At 37.5% G+C, this 22,032-nt stretch overlaps 2 protein-coding genes across 2 annotated transcripts; one reads left to right on the top strand and one right to left on the bottom strand.

The window, feature by feature from the left end:
• Window positions 1-74: 74 nt before the first annotated feature.
• Window positions 75-8,486, top strand: LOC589479 (sperm-associated antigen 6). Its single transcript, XM_030974044.1, has 9 exons — window positions 75-255; window positions 2,140-2,235; window positions 2,741-2,907; window positions 3,340-3,523; window positions 4,180-4,385; window positions 5,131-5,457; window positions 6,010-6,201; window positions 7,030-7,292; window positions 8,350-8,486. The coding sequence occupies exons 1-9, from the start codon at window positions 231-233 to the stop codon at window positions 8,414-8,416; spliced, it is 1,527 nt and encodes a 508-aa protein (XP_030829904.1). The 5' UTR covers window positions 75-230; the 3' UTR covers window positions 8,417-8,486.
• Window positions 8,487-11,648: 3,162 nt separating this feature from the next.
• On the bottom strand, window positions 11,649-22,032 carry LOC757337 (proteasome subunit beta type-3). The gene is made up of 6 exons (XM_030974034.1): window positions 21,929-22,032; window positions 18,797-18,981; window positions 16,311-16,418; window positions 15,259-15,436; window positions 13,572-13,666; window positions 11,649-12,794 (listed from the first exon to the last, which is right to left on the bottom strand). The coding sequence occupies exons 1-6, from the start codon at window positions 21,929-21,931 to the stop codon at window positions 12,746-12,748; spliced, it is 618 nt and encodes a 205-aa protein (XP_030829894.1). The 5' UTR covers window positions 21,932-22,032; the 3' UTR covers window positions 11,649-12,745.

Below are 22,032 nucleotides of genomic sequence, written 5' to 3'. Positions count from 1 at the left end.
GGAAAAGGAAGAAGATCTTCCGGTTCGTATGTCACCGGTATAGCTATCGCTACAGCTACCGCATAGCAACGATCACTTAGCCCGTGCAACTTTGTTTACAGGCTAGCTAGGTTAACAAACAACAAGGAGAAAGGCCAAAGCCCATCAAATCACGAAATAAAGTCTAGATCTACGCTAATTTATCTGAAGAGGCACTTTTAATTGCAGTGGTGACATTAATCAAGAAAACCATGAGTTCAAGACAAGTATTGCAAGGTAATATTGATTTATTTACGCCTTGATTAAGGGTCAAAAGTCTCATTTTGTACTTAAAGTTGATACAGCAGCAGTCGCCACGCATGGCGCCGCACAGGAGCTCTCCCCCCAGAGAGGAGGCGGCGAAGCTGCAGCTGCATGCCTGTGACCCGTGTACCTAAGTCCAGACCTAACGAGCGATCGCGAGCCCTGCATTAAATCACAAATTATATGATACTTAAATCTAATTTAGAGACAGGTTGTATTCATAAAACATAGACTCTAGGGCATACTCGTGATATAGGCCCCGCAACTGTTTTGAATCGATTATAATTTTATACTACTACTAGGCTTCATGCTTCAGCCAACTCACTATAATATAGACTAGATTCTAGGTCTAGTCTACTCGTGATCTAAGCCCCGCGCAACGGCATTGCGCGCACTTCAACACAGCAGCGGGGCCTGTATCACGACTATACTTATATACTCGTTATATAGGCCCCGCGCTTCGGCATCGCGCACAATTCAACACAGCAGCGGGGCCTGTATCACGAGTATATATTAGCGAGTCTGCTATTCAACTCGCTATATTATACTCGTGATATAGGCCCCGCGCAACGGCGTTGCATGTTCTACAACACGGACATGGGGCCTGTTTCACGACTATACTGTATACTCGTGAACAAGGCCCCATCCTATGCATTTTCAAGACGGACAGCACGGTAGTGGGGCTTCTTTCACCTAAGACAATTTAGGGGGTGTTTTGAGGTTTAATAAATAGAGCTAGCAAATGATTAAAAAGGGTTACATTTAAATGATTAAATTTATCTTTTAGATCTAGACCCTATTTTAATATTTTTCCTTTTTTAATATTTTACCTTCTTAAAGTTAAATAGACTATTTTTCCTTTTTTAATATTTCGTTTTTTTTCTTCATATTATAGCCCCCTCTCTTTGAATTTATCTTTAATTTGATTTTTTTTGTTTTTTTTTTGGGGGGGCCCCGCCCCCCTCTCTTTAAATTTATCTTTTATTTTTAGTTAAATATTTTTCCTTTTTTAATTTTTTTTTGGGGGGGGCCCGCCCCCCCCCCCCCCTCCTCCCAATTATTATTTTAAAAAATAAGTCCCTTTCAACCCCCTATTTAACTCACTTTTATCTCCCTTTTATTGCTGTCCGTCATGAAAATGTTGGCTGAAGCAGACTGAAGTTAGAAGTCTAAGATGATTTGTAATCGATTACAAGACGGGTCAGTTGCGGGGCCTATTTCACGATATTGCCGACTCTAGATACATTGTAGATGTAGTCTACTTCTTAAATTTTTATATGATTATCACAATAAAAATTAATTAAATTTAAAGGCACCATCATCAATCATTGCATCAGCCATCATCAAATGTCATTGCCAATCATATTTATTTCAATAGGGTCTAGATCTAACTTGTTAGACCTAGGGTCTCAGAATCTCAGAATTGGTGTCCAGAAATCACTTAGAAAATAGAAGCACTAACGTCTAGAGTGGTGTCGTGTGCATTTTAAATTGATCATGCACGGTTCTTTTGGAGGCCATAGGGTCTAGATCTAGTTTAAAGGTTTGTGTAGAGTTCAGGTTTTTGACGCCTGGCGGGAGGCTGTTCGAGTCTCTTATTGTACTTGGTATGAAGCTGTTCAGGTACGCGTTTGTTCGGCATTGTAGTAGGACAAGACGATCGGTATTCTCTCTCACAGATCTTGGTGCTTCATGAACATAATCTGGGATATCCACAGCAGCTTCCTTTACCTTTTACCTTTACTGCAAATAATGGAAGAATGCTGTGACAGCCTCCCCAAATAAATAACTGATTTACCATTTAGTTAAACGATATGGTTCATTTTTTTCTTCTTCTTTGAAAAAAAAACTATGCAGTGTTTGAGCAGTATCAGAAAGCCCGCACTACGTTTGTCCAGACAGTTGCGGAGCTAGCGTCAAGACCACAGAATATTGAAACTTTGCAAAATGCAGGTAAGTTTGCACACACACACACAACAAAAAATGATGTTCAAAACTTCAAATGTACATTATAAATTCAATCTGGGTCAACTTGGCACTATAGGGACAATTCACACTCGGCGGATGCTCATGGATGAGTTATCTAAGAGAGCTGAATCAGTTGAAAATACTTGTGAATTTTTTAATTAAGTATGTCTTTTAGATCACCAAATTTAGATTATTTGATAGGAATGTGTAAAGTAGTTAGCTACAGTGTTGAACAATTATATAAAGGGAGATTTTCGCACCATGGACTTAATAGCTATTAGAGCTTGTGTATCTTGCGATTTAACTCTAAAAAACTTATCATCGAGTGAAGCCAAGTTTGCCCTATATTAGTGTTGAAATAGTCCAACCCCTATGGGATACACATGTAACAACATACAGTAGTTTAGGCCCAAGCCTAATATTTCCAATGTAAACTGTGTACGCTATGTACATGTACTTGTATTGACACATTACTACTTTTTTGTTAAAGGTGTTATGTCCCTGCTTCGTCCTCTGCTGCTGGACATTGTACCCACAATTCAACAGACGGCAGCCTTAGCTTTGGGTCGCTTGGCAAACTATAATGATGACCTTGCAGAAGCAGTGGTAAAGGGAGATATTCTTCCTCAACTTGTCTACTCTCTAGCTGAACAAAATGTAAGTCTACTGGTAATTATAACCAAAACTCATTTCCTTTTATGTCCATATACGGTAGTGCAAATTGAGAAGGGGAAAACAAAATTGTGTGGGTTTTTTTAAGAATAGGAGGAAAAACGATTGTCTGCATGAGATTTGCAATACTCATCTACTACTACAACAAGTTAATCATAAAGTGGAGTAGCTAGCCTTCTGACATCAAATTGTGCTGAATAAAAGCAGTAAATGAATGAAGCTTAAGAAATTTTTTTGTTTTTTTGTTAAAGGATGTAAGATCATTACACAAGTTGTTGACTCTGTGAACTTCAAAAATGTTGGTTGAAAACCACAATTTTCCACTCTCATTTTTGCAGAAGCATTTTTTTCCTGAACTTTTTACAATTTATTGATAAATTAATGTTTATTTTTTGTTTCTTTTGTTAATAATGACAGAGATTCTACAAGAAGGCGGCTGCATTTGTTCTTCGAGCCGTAGCCAAACATTCTCCTCAGCTTGCTCAGTCTGTGGTAGACTGTGGAGCGCTGGATGCTCTTGTTATCTGCTTGGAGGAGTTTGATCCAGGTGTCAAGGAGTCAGCAGCTTGGGCCCTGGGATACATTGCCAGACATAATGCAGGTCAGGATCCAACTCGAGTCAATCCAATTCAATTCAATTCAAAAGTGGTTTATTAAACAATATGGTTTGCAATGATAAGCTGAATTGCAGATGTATAAACAAGATTTAAAATATTAATTAAAATGTATTAAAAGTGCATGGCAATATACCGGTATGTCATTGATAAAAATGCTGTCTAGCTACTGATAAAATACATTGTTAGAAATCTGGAGAAAAAAAATTATTTATAAACATTGTCAATGAAATTGAATACTAATACAAATAAAAATTAATTGAAAACACCAATTACTCCATAAAATAAAATTAAAAAGATGGTATCTGTGATTCAGAGTAAAAAAGCAAAAAATTAATGCATTTGGATATGTTGTAAAATGGGGGGAAAGGCCAGTTACAAGTTTTCCATGATGTACATGAGATAAAATTATTTCTTTAGAAACCTTTCTCATTATCAAAGTCAATCTTTATCAAAGTCAATCCAATATATGTAAGTGAAAAATTAGAATTGAACTTGAGTAAATGATATCAGAAAACATTAAAGCTGAAATTTTGTGGGGTAAGACTTGAGAAATGATATGAAATTCATTTTTAAAAATGGATTTCTAGAAAGCTTTTATTTACGAGTATTAATGATTTAAACGTTTTGATTTTTCTTACAGAGCTTGCCCAGTCCGTGGTTGATGCCGGGGCTGTACCTCTGCTCGTTCTATGTATCCAGGAACCTGAGCTGTCCTTGAAGCGAATTGCCGCCTCTGCTCTGAGTGACATCTGTAAGCACTCACCTGAACTGGCTCAGACTGTTGTTGATGCCGGAGCAATCGCTCACCTAGCTCAGATGATTCTCAATCCTGATGCCAAACTTAAGGTCAGTTTCTCCATGTTCTCTAACGATTTACTGTAAAAGCTGTTCTATTTCTCCTCTAATACTTTGATTATCATCGATGGAAAGTTTACTTGAATGTATTTTAAAATGTAGATCATAAGAAGGCATAGTATATCCACAATTACATTATTGCTAACAAAATTGCCAGGAAAGATGTCATTATCAGATACATTATAACTTATACGCACCTCCTTTCATTAGTGTGCACTTTGTGAAGTCCAATGATCCAGTGTTTTGATATGTTGCAAATTATACATTTGTAGGATTTTGAGTAACTTCTATTAAAAGCAACATCAAGTCCCCCAGTGCCGTAGACATTACACTGATTCAACATGAAAATCGTCACCATCATCTAATACCTTGCTTCAAATTTGCACATTTCTCAAAATTATATGAATGTACCATCTGAAACATGAAAAAAATCAAATTATTAGATTTTAAAGAAACTTTGTTTGGAATAATCACAATCATAATCAGTGAAAAAACATTCACATGAGCAGAAAAGTAAAGTTCATATCACAAATATTCTCAAAATGGATGTGCCCTATTGTTTCTATACATGTACATATAGGTATGCATATTTGTTATATAACTAAAAAGTCAAAATTAAGTTTAACAGTCAGTTGTTCTAAACTGTCTGGTTGAAAATTTGTCCCTCCAATATAACTGGTCATTACTTATGCATTGTTATTTTTTTTAATGCCTTGTATATTATTTTTGTATACAGCGTCAAGTATTCTCAGCTTTGAGTCAGATCTCCAAGCACTCCGTGGACCTGGCCGAGATGGTCGTTGAAGCAGAGATCTTCCCTGCTGTCCTAACCTGTCTCAAGGACCAGGACGAGTACGTGCGTAAGAACGTCGCCACTCTGATCCGTGAGATCGCCAAGCACACACCGGAGCTGTCTCAGCTGATCGTCAATGCCGGGGGCGTGGCTGCCGTGGTGGATTATGTCGGAGACTCCCAGGGCAACGTAAGACTGCCTGGTGTCATGATGCTGGGATACGTGGCCGCTCACTCTGAGAATCTGGCAATGGCTGTCATTGTCTCCAAGGTAAGCAACGGCATCTACTTTATCTCAGTTTGTAAATTAGAGTTATAGAAACTCATGCTTACTTTGTTGTTTTCAAGAGCTTTTGAATAGTTTTGTTATTGTGTGTCTGTAAAGTAGCAATGTTAGGAGTTTTTTTTTCATCACAGAGCAGTTGAGAATATATTTATATAGTAGTTGCACCAAGACCATACTCATCAAAGGACTACCCCTGAAGTGGTCGGAGTGGAAATGCCTAAATCGAATGCAGACGAGAATGGGGCGGTGCCAGGCCAGCATAGCAAGATGGGGCTATGCCAATAAAGAAGATACTCTCTGCAACTGCGGAGAGACTCATACGATGGGCCACATCTTGCAGTGCGGCGGAACGGGTTGCACAGATGAAGACATGGCCCTTGTAAATGAGACAGCCATCGCAGCCATCGGGCAATGGTAGAACTTAATTTAATTTAATTTAATTTAGGAACTGTACATTAATCTTGATCTAGCGAAGAAAACACGAACGAACGATATAAATTTATCTAATTATTATTATTATTTATTATTATGATCCAGGGTGTCACACAGCTAGCTATCACGCTGGCAGAGGAACCAGAGGATCACATCCAGGCTGCAGCAGCATGGGCTCTCGGTCAGATAGGACGTCACACCCCAGAGCATGCAAAGGCTGTAGCAGTGGCCAATGTGTTGCCTCGTCTGCTGCAGTGCTACATCAGAGCGGATGCCTCAGAGGACCTTCAGACAAAGGTAGGTCACTTAATTAGTACAGTCTTACCTGCTTTAGTGACCGCCTGTATAGAAAGTCCACTTAAAGACAACATTTTTTGTTATCCTTGAAAATTGTTTCTCATTGAAACATCTACTAAAGGAATCTGTACATAAAGTCCTGCCTATAAAGACCACATTTTTTGTTTCCCTTGAAAATGGTTTCTCATTGAAACATCTACGGTACTAAAGGAATCTGTAAATAAAGACCACCTTTCTTGTCTCCCTTGGGTGGTCATTATAGACAGGTTTCACTGTAGTTATACAGGATACTTCAATTAAGTAAATAGCTCTTTCTTTGAAAGTATTGCACTATTAACCAGATCTTGGTCTATATTGTACATCCCACAAACGGCCACCAAATTGTTGGTGTTATTATGAACCCACAAATCCATTATGCATATTTCTGTACAGATTCGTCGGTTGATGATAAATGCGACGGAATGTATACATTATTTTCTCTTTCTCTTTATTTTACCATGTGATAGCTTGCCTTTAAAAAAAATATATACCAAAATAATGTTTACAACTGATGATCATTGCTTCTTCGGTAAATAATAATGCGACAAAATGTTCATTATTTTCTCTCTCTCTATATTTTACCATGTGATAGCGTGCCCTTTTTCAAATCAAATACCAATATAATGTTTACTACTGATGATCATTGCTTCTTCGGTACATAATAATGTGACGAAATGTACATTATTTTCTATTTCTCTATATCTTACCATGTGATAGACTAACTTGCCTTTAAAAAAATAAAAACAGAAGTAATGTTTACGACTGATGATCATTGCATCTCTCTTTCAGGCCAAGAGAGCTTTGAAGAACATCCTCCAGAAGTGCATTCACCTACCAGCCCTTGAGCCTCTCCTACATGATGCCCCACCCAACATCCTCAAGCATGTGGTTGGTCAGTTCAGTAAGGTACTTCCCCACGATGCCAACGCCCGTCGTCTGTTTGTGACCAGCGGCGGTCTCAAGAAGGTGCAAGAGATCAAGGCAGAGCCCGGTAGTGCCTTACACGAGTACATCGATACCATCAACAACTGCTTCCCAGAGGAGATTGTCAGGTTTGTCAGCTCTTCGCTCATTTCATATCAAATAATGAATAATAATAATGAAAAATAACCTAGGACTCTAAAGCACATTTCATCTTCAGAGAAAATATCAATGTGCTTAAATCCATGATGGACATTGAAGTTTTTTGTGTTTTTCAATAATAGCAAAAATCATACCAAAATACATCAATTTTGTTCATTGTTTGGATTTTACCCAAAAAAAATGAAATCCATTTGATTGAACAGGTTATGTAAGTAACCAGAGTTTTAGGAACATCTAAAGAAAGTAAAAGATAACTGAGATGACAAAAAAAAAAAAAACAGGAGGATAAGTTGTCTGTGAGCTCATTTTATTATTGCTTTGTATCGGAATTGAAAATTAGCAGCACCTTAGATTGTGTTCTGCTATTTTAGTATTTTGTCTGTTTGGAACCAGCAGGGCCTTAGCTCATGTACGTTTAATGCAGAGTAAACCTCCTTATTGCTCTGAACAGACAATTTATAGCCTTGAGATAAGAAAAATCTGACGAGTTTCCTGAAGCTAACCAAAATGGCAACCATTAAATGAATAAGAATAGGAGGAACTCTAATCTCTGAACAAGAATTGCCACACTCTCACAGCTTTCAAGAGGTGTCTGAAAACACATCTTTTCTAATTTGTTGTAATATTCCTCTCTGTTTGTAATTAATGTAAGCTTTGTATTATAATGTTCTCTCTCTCTTTGTTTGTAATTACTTCTTGTCAATGCACTTTGCATCTAATGAATGGTGCTTTACAAATGTAATATTATTATTATTATTGTTATTATAAACAAGCTTAAAGCCTATCTGCACTAGTTTGGCCAGGAGGGGTTAGACTTCCCCGCATGGTCACTGACAGGCGGTTATCTCATCAAATCAGCTCTTAATTAACATAAGAAAATGGGACCATGGGGGACAAATGGTCACCGCTTAGGCATTATTTGCTGTAAAGAGGGCCCAAGTATAGTAGTGCAGTGGGGCTTTAATTCCCATATTTTCCCTGATGTTTTAAATTGGACGTCCAATTCTATTTCTCTCTTCCATACAGGTACTACTCCCCTGGTTATTCAGATGCCCTGCTGGACAGAGTCGAGCAATACCAACCGGTTGCCTAGACGACAAACACCGCTACAGCTCCAACCTACCTTCCTGGACAGCAAGCAATCACACTTTGTTTTCAGAAAATGAAAAAAAACTCTGTCGATAAGTGGTTGCATTTTCTCATTTCAGTAGCTTCAAATGTGAGAATGAAGTGGATCTAAAGATACTCCATGAATTTGGCATACTTCATGCACCAGCATGATATTCAAATTCATAGTATTCTTCAAAATTATTTTATTTTATTATAATAACATAGGACCCCTAGCTCTTTATGATTTATAAAGCCTACCCATCAACGCAGCCATTTTGTGCAAAATCGAATGCAAGTGGTATGGTAGTAACAATCCTACGATACATTATGTTTTACCATCATGCGGACACATCTTTTATATGGAACTGAGCAACAACTTTACATTATATGAATCAAAATAATTTCTTGGTTTAAATCCATGTGGATAACCCTGTCAATGAAAGTTGTAATGCTAAAGGAATATCTATCATTGATAGTTTATTAGTTTATTAAATACTTACCGACTAAATACATCTAGGTGGATACGAGTCAGTATATGCACTGTTTCTGTCTATCTTTATTTGTATTCTTATATTTAAACAATCTGCATTAGATTTATTCTTGAATTGCATATTTACATGTACTTATATACTTGTTAAAAGTAATGCACATTGTTAGATACAAGTACATGTAATTCATTAGGAACCTATTGCACTTGAGATGAAAATACTTCTTTAGATTTTAAAATCTTTGTCTCAATTGTAATTATCATAAGAAAGTGCCCTATATCTTTAAGGGTTTTCAAGATTTGTCGAACGATATTTAATCTTGAAATTTGAAAGGGGTGCACATTTTGATCCGTCCCATAATGATTTGTACATTCTTAAATGTTTTGTACTTATTTGTAAATATTATATTTGGTTATTATGTTAAATGTATCTATTTGTGAGAGGTTTGTGAATAAAACATTTATGTACTTAAAATTGGTTTACTATTTTTGTAATATGTTATGTTGTGATGAAAATGGTGTTATTTAGAGAGGTTTGAATTAAAATTGTTTGAAAGTTCTTATATCACAGCCAAAAGTAAAGATGTCTAGAGTTCAGTCACTTTCCTCAGATGCGAATTGGCAGACTGAAATAAGCAGTCAATTTTCTGATTGCCAGTAGTTGTTGTTTTGGCGATAACTGCGTCCTATATGACAGCCGATATGCGTCCCCGTCCCGGCTCATGTTGTTAGGCGTGCGTTTGATCCACGTAGCTTCCCGGCTCCTCCTGGCCTAAAGGATGTGATATAAGAACTTTCAAAGCAGTATTACAGCCATCCAGATGAAACTATTCCAAAGTCTGAATTACTTCTACTTCTACGACGATACTCAGCAGGATCCATAAGTCAGGATGTTGTGCTGAGGAATAAACTATCTAGTTCTTGGTCTAGATGCTTGGTGGAAGCGCTCCCTTGAAGCCCTCCAGTGAAGTAGCGTCAAGGGTGATCTTTGAAAGTGCATTCCACGCAGTTACTGTCCGAGGGAAAAATGAGTTCTGGTAGAGCTGGGTGCAGGATGGGATAGCCAGCAACTTTTTTGAGTGATACTGTCGTGTGTTGCTGGCAATCATGGGTGCTGTGTAATGGTGTGCATTGATTGCTACTGTGTCATTTTGGATCTTGTACATGAGGTGGAGGCTTGCAGCATTTCTTCTCCTCTCCAGGCTTGCAGCATTTCTTTTCCTCTCCAGGCTCTCCCATTTCAGATGTTGAATCATGGCCGAGACACTGGCCATACGACAATATCTCTGGAGGGTGAATCTTGCTGCTCGCCTTTGTACTGCCTCGATTTTTGGATATATGCTATATGATATACCAAGATACATAGAAGCTGTCATTGGCAGTCCATTATAAAAGGGCAATCCAACCCTTGTAATAAGTCATTTGGATGAAAGGAACACAATAAGAGAAACAGAATGGCGAAAGTTTGAAATAAATCGGATCAATAATAAGAAAGTTATGGATGTTTGAAATATGAGATCACCAAGTCTATGCAAGTTGGCAGTTTAGTCAGTGTTTTTGAAGTCACAGTTAACTCTCTCGTTTGTCTTGTACAACAGTATGATTGTTTTCTGTATTTCTCCCAAGTGCCTTCTCCCTTGCAGCACAACTTAAAATATGGTATGGAAGTTATTATAGGTCCTCTTAAAGAGCATAGATGCTCCTGGGTCATACATTTTTCGAATCATTGAAATTGTAGTCATTTTGTACATTGGATTAAATGGGAAAGTTGTCTGCCACTACGTCACAGAGACTTTACCGTTTCAGCCAATTTGAACTTTTTTTTAATTCATAACTTTCTAATTTATTGTCCAATTTCATTCAAACTTTCTCCCTGACTTTTCTGCTTTCCTCTAGGAGTAGTTGCTGTCAAGATTGGGTTTCCGTTTTAACGATGACATGATAAAACCATTCCTCTCTCTCTTTCTCTCTCTCCCTCTTTCTCCCCTCTCCCTGTCTTTCCTTGCCTCTCTCTTTTCTCTCATCCTCTATAGAGTATCGAAGCTGTGATGTCATAAAAATGTATTTTTAGAATATCTCAATTTTGTCTTCATTTTCTGAAAGAGCATCAGGAGCATATAACACGGAGTTCCCATAGGACATATATTTATTCAGATGGTCATATCTCAGCCAATACTTAACATATTCAATTGGTTTTCGACATTTGGACATTTTTATGCTCTTTCGGAAAATGAAGAAAAAAAATTGAGAAATTCTAAAATTAGATTTTTGATGACGTCACACTTCACCATTCTATACTATTTTTTCTACCTTTCTTTGTACACTTGTGCCTTCTCAATCTCCTACTTGATCAGAATCCCTCCATTACAGGCCTTCCTGATAAACCAATAGACCATTTCATAATGAAATCAAATTTAATGCTTAAATCTTTGTCAAGTGCCATGTTACAAATTAATTCATACACCTGCTTCAAATAATTGTATTTCAATAGTCAGAATATCAATTGCATACATTAATTGTTGCTAGGTAAGACAAAATATGTGCATTAGATATGATTACATTACAAAAATGGCCTATTTATAAACGTAACATTTTGAGTTACAAAAGAGAATCAAAAGTTTCAGAGAAGCTGGGTGAAAAAAGTCATTTATTCAAAAAGAAGTCCATTATAGAAATGGTGTTGTCAACTTCATTTTTACCTGTTCTCTCACATCCTTGCTTCTTTACCTTTTTTATTTCTGGGCTAAATCTTCCAACTCTCCTCTCTTTCTCTGAATGTATTTTGATTTTGATGTCTCTTAATTATCAATGGCATTGTAAATACTGAGCTCAATGAAAAGAATGTAAACTAACAATCTTTAGAAATCAGTTTTAATGTATTTATTACATATTCCACATTTCACGAAATGCTACTAAGAAACGTCAATCAGTATCCTCTCGTCCTGATGCAAGGAGGATCTCAAGTTCGTACGTATGAAACATTAAATGATATGATACAAACTTAAGTCTTAAAGACTGTAACAAGGACTTTATATTAACTGGTTTAATAATAAATCATTCTTTTAATTAAAGTGTACCAATATTAACCTTCCGAGGGGGGAGGTATAAAAATGAAGAGCTTCCTTATGTAACTAATGAAAGCCACTAATGGTTCAGAGATGTACCACAAATCTGTTGCTATCATTAATATTTACTTGTATGAAAGGTGTACAAGGACTTTGGGGAAGTTCTAATTTCAAAATGGAACAGTTGCTCAATTGTACAATCAGGCAGGCACACACTACAAAGAGGATGAAAACTTTCTGCAATACTACACCACATTTCATTTCATAGCCGCCCCTCCCCTATTTATGTCATAATCCATTGACATATCAATATTTTAAAGAGTACCATACACCTAACAAAATAATTTGTGCACAGCTATAATGTATAAAATCAACCCAAGAAGACTTGCCCAGCACTCTATGGGTTAAAGATTTGGGATTTGGGAGAATGAAGAAAATAAAGAATAAATAAAACCTCATGCAGAGAAGTTCACCTGGGTTCTGTGTGAGCATGTACAGGTTCATCGACAAGTCTACTCAAAAGTTGCTTTTGAGAATGTATTTAAACTTGCGAGATCTGGGACATGTAAGCACATACTATAAATACAGGCTAGAAACATGTAACTGCTAATATATAAAGTAATTTGGGCGATTGGTAGTTTGGTACACTTTAAAGTAAAAGCAACAAGAGGGTCATGGACTGATTTCATCAATGAATAAACAAAAACAAGAACAAATATATGTACATGTATATGTAAGAAACAATTTGATGATAGGAATGCTAGTCCATCCTGGCTTTAACCTCTCGTGTTGTCACTTTGTCCTTCTCTCTGCAAAGAAAATTAAAAAACAAAATCAAACATGTCTTTCAATGAAATACATGTACAGTGAAACCTGTACATAAAGACTGCTCAAGGGAAACATGATCAGTGGTCTTAATAGGCAAGTGGTCTTTATGTAAAGGTTCATTTCGTACAGGTTTCAATGAGAAACCATGTTCAAGGGAATCATAAAATATGGTCTTTACAGACAGGTGGCATTTATATACAGGTGGTCCCTAAAGAAGGTTTGATTGTACTTTGAAAAATGGCTATTTTTTCTGTCAACTGATCTCTATTTTATACTTGTATATACATTGGTACACCCCTTCTTTATTGCTTTCAAAAATACCCTTGAACAAAAGATAAATTACAAGGCAAGATGAATATAATTTGTTTGAGGAATGTATTTCACTGCATATATGCTTGGTTATCCTGTCATCCACTATACATAATGTAGCTTTTGATTCAGAGCACAAAATATATTGAATGAATTTATTTTCCTTCATGACAATAACTCTGAGGCAGCCATAAATATTGTGGATAATTGGACAACTAATGCCTATAACATTGTGATTTTAATAACCTGGGTCCCGTCTTATAAAGGATTGATATAAATCGCAAGACTGCAATCTTGCGACTGATGGGAGGACTTACGATTGATTTGGATCAATCGTAACTCCTTATAAGAGACCCTGATCAGCATTTGGGTATTGTAACATGTTCAGTAGCTGGCGAGTCATATTTTCGGCCTGGGCCTTGACAATGATTGATGTATAGTATACTTACATAATGTGTACTACAACTCCCCATCCTGCTAGTGCATCCCTGTCTACAGCATTCAGAAGACCTTGTGACAGGGTCTCAAATAAATCATCAGGTGCCTGCAAGAAACATTGCAAAGTCAGCTTTAACCAATCACAACCTATCATAAAGACTCGGGGGGGGGGGGGGGGGGGGGGGGGTGTTTCACAAAGATCTTAAGTCGAACTTAACTCTTAGGGTACGTTTATGCTCAGTTTTGAAGGCAGAATGAGCGATTTGAAACGCTCATCGTAAACGCTCATCGTAATCGCAGTTCCACGGTGTACTGTTTATGCTCACTTCTCTGGCTCCTCCAGGCAATTCTGGCTGGGTGGCCTTGCAGCTGGATTCGCAAACCTGCACTGCGCAGGCTACGTAGACCCACTAGAGGTCAGTGCGTTGACCCCATTTAAACTCGTTTACAAATGATTGTGCGTTTATGCTTCCCCAGAATCGCTGATTTTGCAGAATCACCGATCATAAACGCACCTTTTTGTGAGTTTACGATCGGCGATTATGATCGCCGTTTTTCGGTGATTCTACAAAAAATGAGAAAGGACGCAACCGTGTTTTGAACTAAACGCGTAACAGATGCCTCATTCTGGCCAGAATTAGCGGAGCATAAACGTACCCTAAGTTGAACTTAAATATTATGGAGAACCCTCTAGAACTATTAGTAGCCTTAGAATAAAAAACATTCAAAAGCAAAAATGTAAGTGTTTTAGACTTTTCATAAATTCCACCTCAAGAACATGAAATCTCCTTGAAAATAGAAAATATGAATGATTTGAATCAACATTTTGTGCCTTTTAAAATAAATTTTACAAAATATTTTCAAAGATGCTAACGGCTTTCCATAATTGTTAAGTCCAACTTAGAGATACTTAGGATCTTTGTGAAACAACCCCCCCCCCCTGAATACCAGTTCTATTCTAATCATCATTGTTGTAAAAGAATATTGATTCAACATACGGCCAGCTATGTTATCAAAGATGCTTTTTATGCCTCTGACACCAAAGGTAGTGTCAGAAGCATTACAATTTTGTGTCGTCCATCCCTAATTTGAGGACCATTAAATTGATTTAAACCAAGTATATACATGTATGTGCATGTAAGGATAAACTGATTAGATTTGGGTGTGAGAAGTCAAATATCTCTAGTGGTTCTTGGGATATTGCGATAACGAGAAAGCGGGACGGACAACTCAGAAACATAATGCCTCAGTCACCACCTTCAGTAGGAGACATACTTTTTTGTTTAAGTGACCTGACTTCCAGCAAATAATACAAGTAGTATTGATGTATTTTCATTTAAGGTTGCAATCAATTACAACTTGAAATGCCACAGAGCCACATGCGCTAGAATGTCACGTTGAGTTCCGGTAAATGAAGAATACAATGTCTGTTTTACCTGACTGATGAAAAACAAATCACCAAAATGTATCTGTTCTTTGTAAACTTTGCCTGAGCCTTCATTTTACATGTGAGCTAACCAAATATTATCCATGTTGAATGACATTGGACCAATAAATACATTGAATTGAATGAATAAGAAAGCATACAGTGTATGCTTGTAAGTAAACAACCAGGGGACCAACAGCTTTTAAAGTCCTACCCAAGGACTTGGTAATGAGGATGAATGCCTAACCAAAGGGCATGGTGTTCATACTTACAAGGTCTGGAACCCAGACGGATTCACACATGCCGTAGAGCTGCTCAGTACAGGTTCCTGCGACTACAAAGTCATCGGTGAACATGGGACATCCAATAAGATCCAGATTACAGATGAAAGGCTTGTAGGTCTTGGGATCCAGACCAGCAATCACAGGCTCAATAAAGTATGGCCCAAACCTGATATAATAATAAAGGTCATAGGTCAACTCAAGTCATTTAATAAATCAGCAGTACAAATGTACCAACAACTACACATTTCACAATGCAAATTCCAAAAAATACATCTTACAGTATGAAAATTCTAACAGATACATCGGACATGAAAAATCCAACAAAATTAATACACCTTACATCATGAAAAATCCAGCAAATACTGTACATCTTACATTATGAAAATTCTTACTGAAGTGGTCTTTTCACAGTTTTGTTTTCACTGAAATAGTGTACCAGCAAAAGGAAATGTCCAAGAAAATTACTTTTTCACATGTGCAATAAATAGTAGACCTCAAAGACAATCATACAGTTACAGTACTAGATAAGTAATACATTTCAGTGAAGATTACCTATTATCATTAGAGTAAATAAAAGACAATCCTAAGTAATGAATCACCGGGAGCCATATTCTGAAAGCGATGTTATTCACTAATGATACAGAAAATGATGTTAATTGTCATTACAAATTCAAATTGCGTGGACAATAATCAATGAATTGCCTCATAGAATCTTTATTTTTTATGACAATAATCATTGTTTTACCAACATAAAATATAACAAAGTTTTCAAAATACCATCCTGTTGCCCATAAAGTTGGAATGAAATTTTCTGACCTCTTCTTGTGAAATGGTTGTGATATGATTTAATCCTGATATATAAAGTGTACATCTTCTCAGAACTTAATAGATCTTTCTAAGGAATTATAGAGATTGATTGATTGAAGTTCTGAGAAAATATAAACTTTACCTATTTAGAATAAACCATATTAGTGTCACAACAGAGGGTTAGAAAATTGCAAGCGACAGTGTACAAAGTATATGAATATGAAAGGAATTACCTTCTTTCGTACAGTAGGTTCGATACCATACTCATGAACGTCTCTGGTTTCACATCCCTATTTTCTCGCAATGTGTAGAGATTCAGTCGGAACTTTAATCTGTTCGATCTGTAAAAAGAACAGTAAACAAAAGGCTTAAGGTTATAACTAGCTTGATTACAATACTTAATAATACCTTTATATACAGTACACACATAGTTTACTCATGTCACCTATAAAGTCTAAGAATGGCACACCATTAACTAGGTAACATTAAATGTGAAAGAAAAAAATTCATAGAGTGGGTGATGGTGTGTAATCATCTTATTATGTTGCCTTTCCAACTTCCTCTTTCAACTTCGGTCTCTATATCTGTAGACAACTCTCTAGATATATCTTAACTTCAGATATTTCTTGTTCGAGTATAATCAATGTGGGCTTGCAAGTAAAAGTAATGCTGTAATGAGGTAGTACTGTATACGACAAAGGAACTTTCACAAATTGTAAAAGACAGCCACTTATATATAGTTATATACATGTACATGTATGCAGTTCGTGAATTGCAAATGTTTCAGTGTTGTGTTAATTTAGTATTTTGCAATATAGACTTTCGCTAATCTGAACTAATTTTCAATTCATGGGTCATTCCATGTCAAATCACCCAAAAAATCTGAAAATCTTAACCCGACCATTTTTGATTTTGATGAAACTTAGTATACTTGTTGAGTGTGATCTCACAGCACCAAATCCAAAATTTTAGGTCAATCGGGTGAGGGGTTTGGGAGATACGGCCCACCAAATTTTGAGATTTTTTCAAAAATGGGGGTGGCGGGCCTACCTTTGAACCCTTGTATCTCGGGACCTAATGGGTCATTCTTCACAAAATTTGTATTGTTTTAAAGGGTATTCAATAAGGATTCCAAATCTGCCGCCATTTTGAAGATTCGTACATGTTGGGGTACTTTGACCTCTTGACCTCAGATTTGACCTTGAAATTGACCTTGTGGATCACGTAACTTTGACAACATTTTTCATGAAATGTAATCTCTGACATGTTCACTAAAACATATTAAAGTTTCAGAGATATAATATTTTTTGTTTTGGAGTAATAAGGATTGAAAGTATTCATGCTCACAGATATTCACAATAAACCCTATTATACTGTATACAATACATGCAATATCCACAGTACAACATACATCTTCCACATGTTTTTTTTTGTTTTAGTCACATCCATCCTAAATGTCAGCAGTACTTGAATAGAAATAAAATGACAAGTTCATATAGGCCTAAAGGGTTAACAGGATGTATGGCTTTAGACCTCTGAGTCGGTTCTAGGATAATTACCCCCTGGAAAATTTACCCCAGAGGTCAATTACCCCCCCCCCCCCCCTTTTCGTTAAAGTGGAAGTCCAAACTGATAATAAGGTGGTTATAATCAAAGCAGATTTATTTTTGGGGGTATATTATTCTAGAGGGGTAATTTTCCCGGGGGGGGGGGGGGGGGGGGGGGGGTAATTGTCCTAGGGGAAATTGTCCGGGTGTTGATTGTCCTCGGGGGGGGGGGGGGGACAGATTGTCCTAGGAGGTAATTTTCTGAGGGGTAATAATCCTCTGGGTGTGATAGTCCTTGGGGGGTAATTGTCCTCAGGGGGGGGGGGGGGGGGGAATTTCCTGAGGGTTAATTTTCCAGGGGGGTAATTATCCTAGAACCGACTCAGAGGCCTAAAGCCATACATCCTGTTAACCCTTTAGGCCTATATGAACTTGTCATTTTATTTCTATTCAAGTACTACTGACATTTAGGATGGATATGCCTAAAACAAAAAAGCATGTGGAAGATGTATGTTGTACTGTGCATATTGCATGTATTGTATACATTATAATAGGGTTTATTGTGAATATCTGTGAGCATGAATACTTTCAATCCTTATTGCTCCTAAACAAAAAATATTATATCTCTGAAACTTTTACATGTTTTAGTGTACATGTCAGAGATTACATTTCATGAAAAATGTTGTCAAAATTACGTGATCCACAAGGTCAATTTCAAGGTCAAATCTGAGGTCAAGAGGTCAAAGTACCCCAACATGTACGAATCTTCAAAATGGCGGCAGAATTGGAATCCTTATTGAATACCCTTTCCAACAATACAAATGTTGTGAAGATTGACCCAGTAGGTCCCGAGATACAAGGGTTCAAAGGTAGGCCCGCCACCCCCATTTTTGAAAAAATCTCAAAATTTGGTGGGCCGTATCTCCCAAACCCCTCACCCGATTGACCTAAAATTTTGGATTTGGTGCTGTGAGATCACACTCAACAAGTATACTAAGTTTCATCAAAATCAAAAATGGTCGGGTTAAAACCATTGGGTGATTTGACATGGAATGACCCTCATGTAAGTTTCATGCTTACAAGAGTTTCTGGTTTTACAGAATCCCTGTAAGAATTGTTGCCTATGCTGGCAAGTGAAATAATTATGAAGTAAATGAACTTGGTTTACTTACACTGTTGTTATGTCGGTAGCGAGCCCAGAGAGACCCAAATAGAGCCTTGGTCCCATTGTAAAGATCTTCTGTGCGTTCATTGAGACAGTCTGAGCTTGGACACCAAACCGCCTATCTGACGCTATCCCAACACAGTCTTTACCTATCATGGCCACAACGGCCGAGCCGTTATATGACATAATAGACTGTAATGAAAGAAGGACATATATGTATTATGTTATCAATGAGAGCTGAATAACAAAAAAGCTTTGGCTGGCAGAAGGGTGCAAACACACACACACCATTTCAGCACTTCATGGCACTCCTTGCATTTACTTGCCTCACCTACCATCGGCAATCCAGCCCAGTATAAAGCCTCCTGAGCTGAGTGAGCTGCCAAAGAAAGGGATTACTCCACCTCCAAGTACTAAGTACAACACTTTTTAATTATTGAATATTAGAAGTACAGTTTCAAAGCCATACCCTGCACACGGCACAAAAGCACTGCATAAAGTATGAAAATACTTTATTTAAAGATAATATGTCCCTTTTGCAGCCAACATCACATTCTGTAGAACTTTGCAATTTAAACTTGAGCAGTTTCCTAATATTCAAATTATGCAAGGAAACCCATTTACTTGCTAGACCTCATTGTCAGACACTATTGAGTGACTGACTGGCTTTTTTTTTTTCATCTTTGGTAATAACATACATAAAATGAGCTGTAAAGGGTACATGAGCAATTGTCTACATCAATAACCCACTTCTTGTAATCGCCAAAATTAAACTGATTGAATCTTTGCGCAGCATAAAAACGTACAACCATTCGGTACAACGGTCTGAAAAATCAGACTATTACTTACTGGCTATATAGCTCCTAAGTCGATTCGACAACTAATAGTCGTTATTTTCCCCCTTAAAGACATTTTCAAGCGCAAGCCCCCCTTTTTTTAGGGAAGTTCTAAATTAGTATTTTCTTTCAAATGCCTTTTCATTTTTTTGGCCTGCAAATGGGACATAGTACCTTTAAGAGGCCGGTATTTAACTGGAAGGAGCATTGTTCTATTTTTTTTTTTTAAATTAATATAATTTTTTTGGAGGGTCACAACCCAGGACTGGTTAACGTTCATATGGTTAGGGTGTCTGATCGCGCACCCGATGTTGTGTGCTAAAATTCTTCCCATAGAGATTACACGCATCCCTATGCAGCCTACGTGCATTGCGCGACCATGCAAAAAAAGTCAATTTTTTTTTTTCAAATCGAGATTCAAACCTTTATCAGTTGTGATCCTGAAGGTGATAATCAATGAATGAGGTGTCATATGAAAGAGCAGGTAAATTCCAATATTTCCAAAGGGGCGTAGCCCCCGAAATTCTAAAAATATCTTGGTCAAAACAGCAATTTAAACATTGTGTCCTGGCTAACTCTGAGGTTTGTCACTTTTGAGATATGACGCCCCGATCGATAAGTAGTCCCAGTCCTAAGGAACAATTCTATGTGATTATATTTTCGCTAGCCCCCAGGGATCACAACTGATAACAGTTTAAAAATACCCTTCTCGCTATTTGGTGGATCAGCTAATTAGGAGGCGTGCGCTCCGCTCAGTCCAAACCATGGTTACATCGCGTAACATCTCCGCGCACGAACGAAACCCCAAATTCAATTACACATTATAGTGACTGAAATTATGGTTGGCAATTCCCTCGATAAACCCGGAAGTGAATACACGTTATAGTCAATGGCAATATCGCGCAGACAACGTGCGTTGTCTCCGCGATATTGCCATTGACTATAACGTGCATTCACTTCCGGGTTTTTTGTGCGACGAACGCCAACCATACTAGTCAATCGCACATGTCGCGGAGACAGCGTAGCTCAAGCTGCAAGTCGCGGATTGGCTTAGCAGCATGCGTACGATATGCATACGCTTGCATATCGCGCGATACAGCTGTTTGGCTAAATTTAGCAAAACAACATCACTCTGCGTGGACGTCTTTTTCGTCGATTTTGACCAAAATGATATGAATATACCAGCGTGTTGGAGGGGCTGTAACTTTTGATAGAAACATCGGTGAGACTTGAAATTTGAAATGTATTATTCTGATAACATTTTTTATTCAAATATCAAACAAAAATGGTGAAAAACGATCCCAAATTGAAAATTGAAAAATCGTTCAGACACCCTAATATGGTATTCTAAAGTTGCTCCCCGGCGTATTCAAGGCTCATGTGCAGCAGCATTTTCAATAGACAATAGTATATTTTATCATTTCATGCTCGCACCCAGGCCCAATCACTCCTACAATGCATAAAGGTCTAACCGTATATCGGAATTGTAAACTTGTAAACTTACTTTTAAAACCCTTTTTTCCCCTTCTTTTCGAGAGACTATTAAGTTCCCTCCTCCTGATATCGAAAAAATAAAAAAGTGTGCATTGCGGACAATCTACTTTAAAGCAATTGCGCAATATCTGATGGGTGGCTATCTATCTCGCATGCGCAGATAGCCTGCCACTCGTTCGTTCGTTCTTTTGTGTCTCCTGCTGCTGACCTGTGTTAACGACTGATCGCAAAGATAAACAAATGCGATGTAATCGGGCGTTGAGGTCTCCCTTCATTTTTAAAAAACTGCATAAAATTAGAAAATGACAGAACATAACTGACGGTTGGCCCAATCGGTAAAAGTAGGCTAAAACATCTGCAAAATCAAGGAAATTTTCATCAACGAAACCTGTCACTGTCACTCAGTTCCATTCGTTACTTTATTTGTTATCAATATCAATTATCATCATTGATTCATTTAATTTTTATAAACCCCTTTGAAAGTATCATACAGCAGGCTTTACAAAAGCTTGTTAATGTGCTGCAGTACAGTGTTGCCTTTTTTAATACACATCCAGGATTGTAATGCTGCTATGTGTGGTGGGCCCAATCTAGGCAATGAGGCTGGTTTTGCTCCACCAGCAGGTACGGCGCGGTATACACGGCCGCGCCGCCTCACAATCAGGTAGCGCTGACCGAGGCTAGGCCACACTCAATCCATCATCGCATCAACTTCACTCCTATTATTTACAGTATCCACGTCCAACTTTCTCTAATAAAAATCATCTAAAATAATTATTTCATCTTAAAATGCTCACAACACTACTTACCATTTTGAAGTTTATTTGGTTTCCCGAAAAACGAGCAAAATGTTCAGCACAAAAATGTGCAATTCACGTTCAGTATAAACGCACTGTCTCTTTTTGGACGAGGA

The sequence above is a fragment of the Strongylocentrotus purpuratus genome, unplaced genomic scaffold, assembly GCF_000002235.5.
Source record: "Strongylocentrotus purpuratus isolate Spur 01 unplaced genomic scaffold, Spur_5.0 spur5_contig_866, whole genome shotgun sequence".
Classification (NCBI taxonomy): domain Eukaryota; kingdom Metazoa; phylum Echinodermata; class Echinoidea; order Camarodonta; family Strongylocentrotidae; genus Strongylocentrotus; species Strongylocentrotus purpuratus.
The sequence above is the reverse complement of the archived record's forward strand: the minus strand, read 5'-3'. Positions and strand labels throughout refer to the sequence as shown.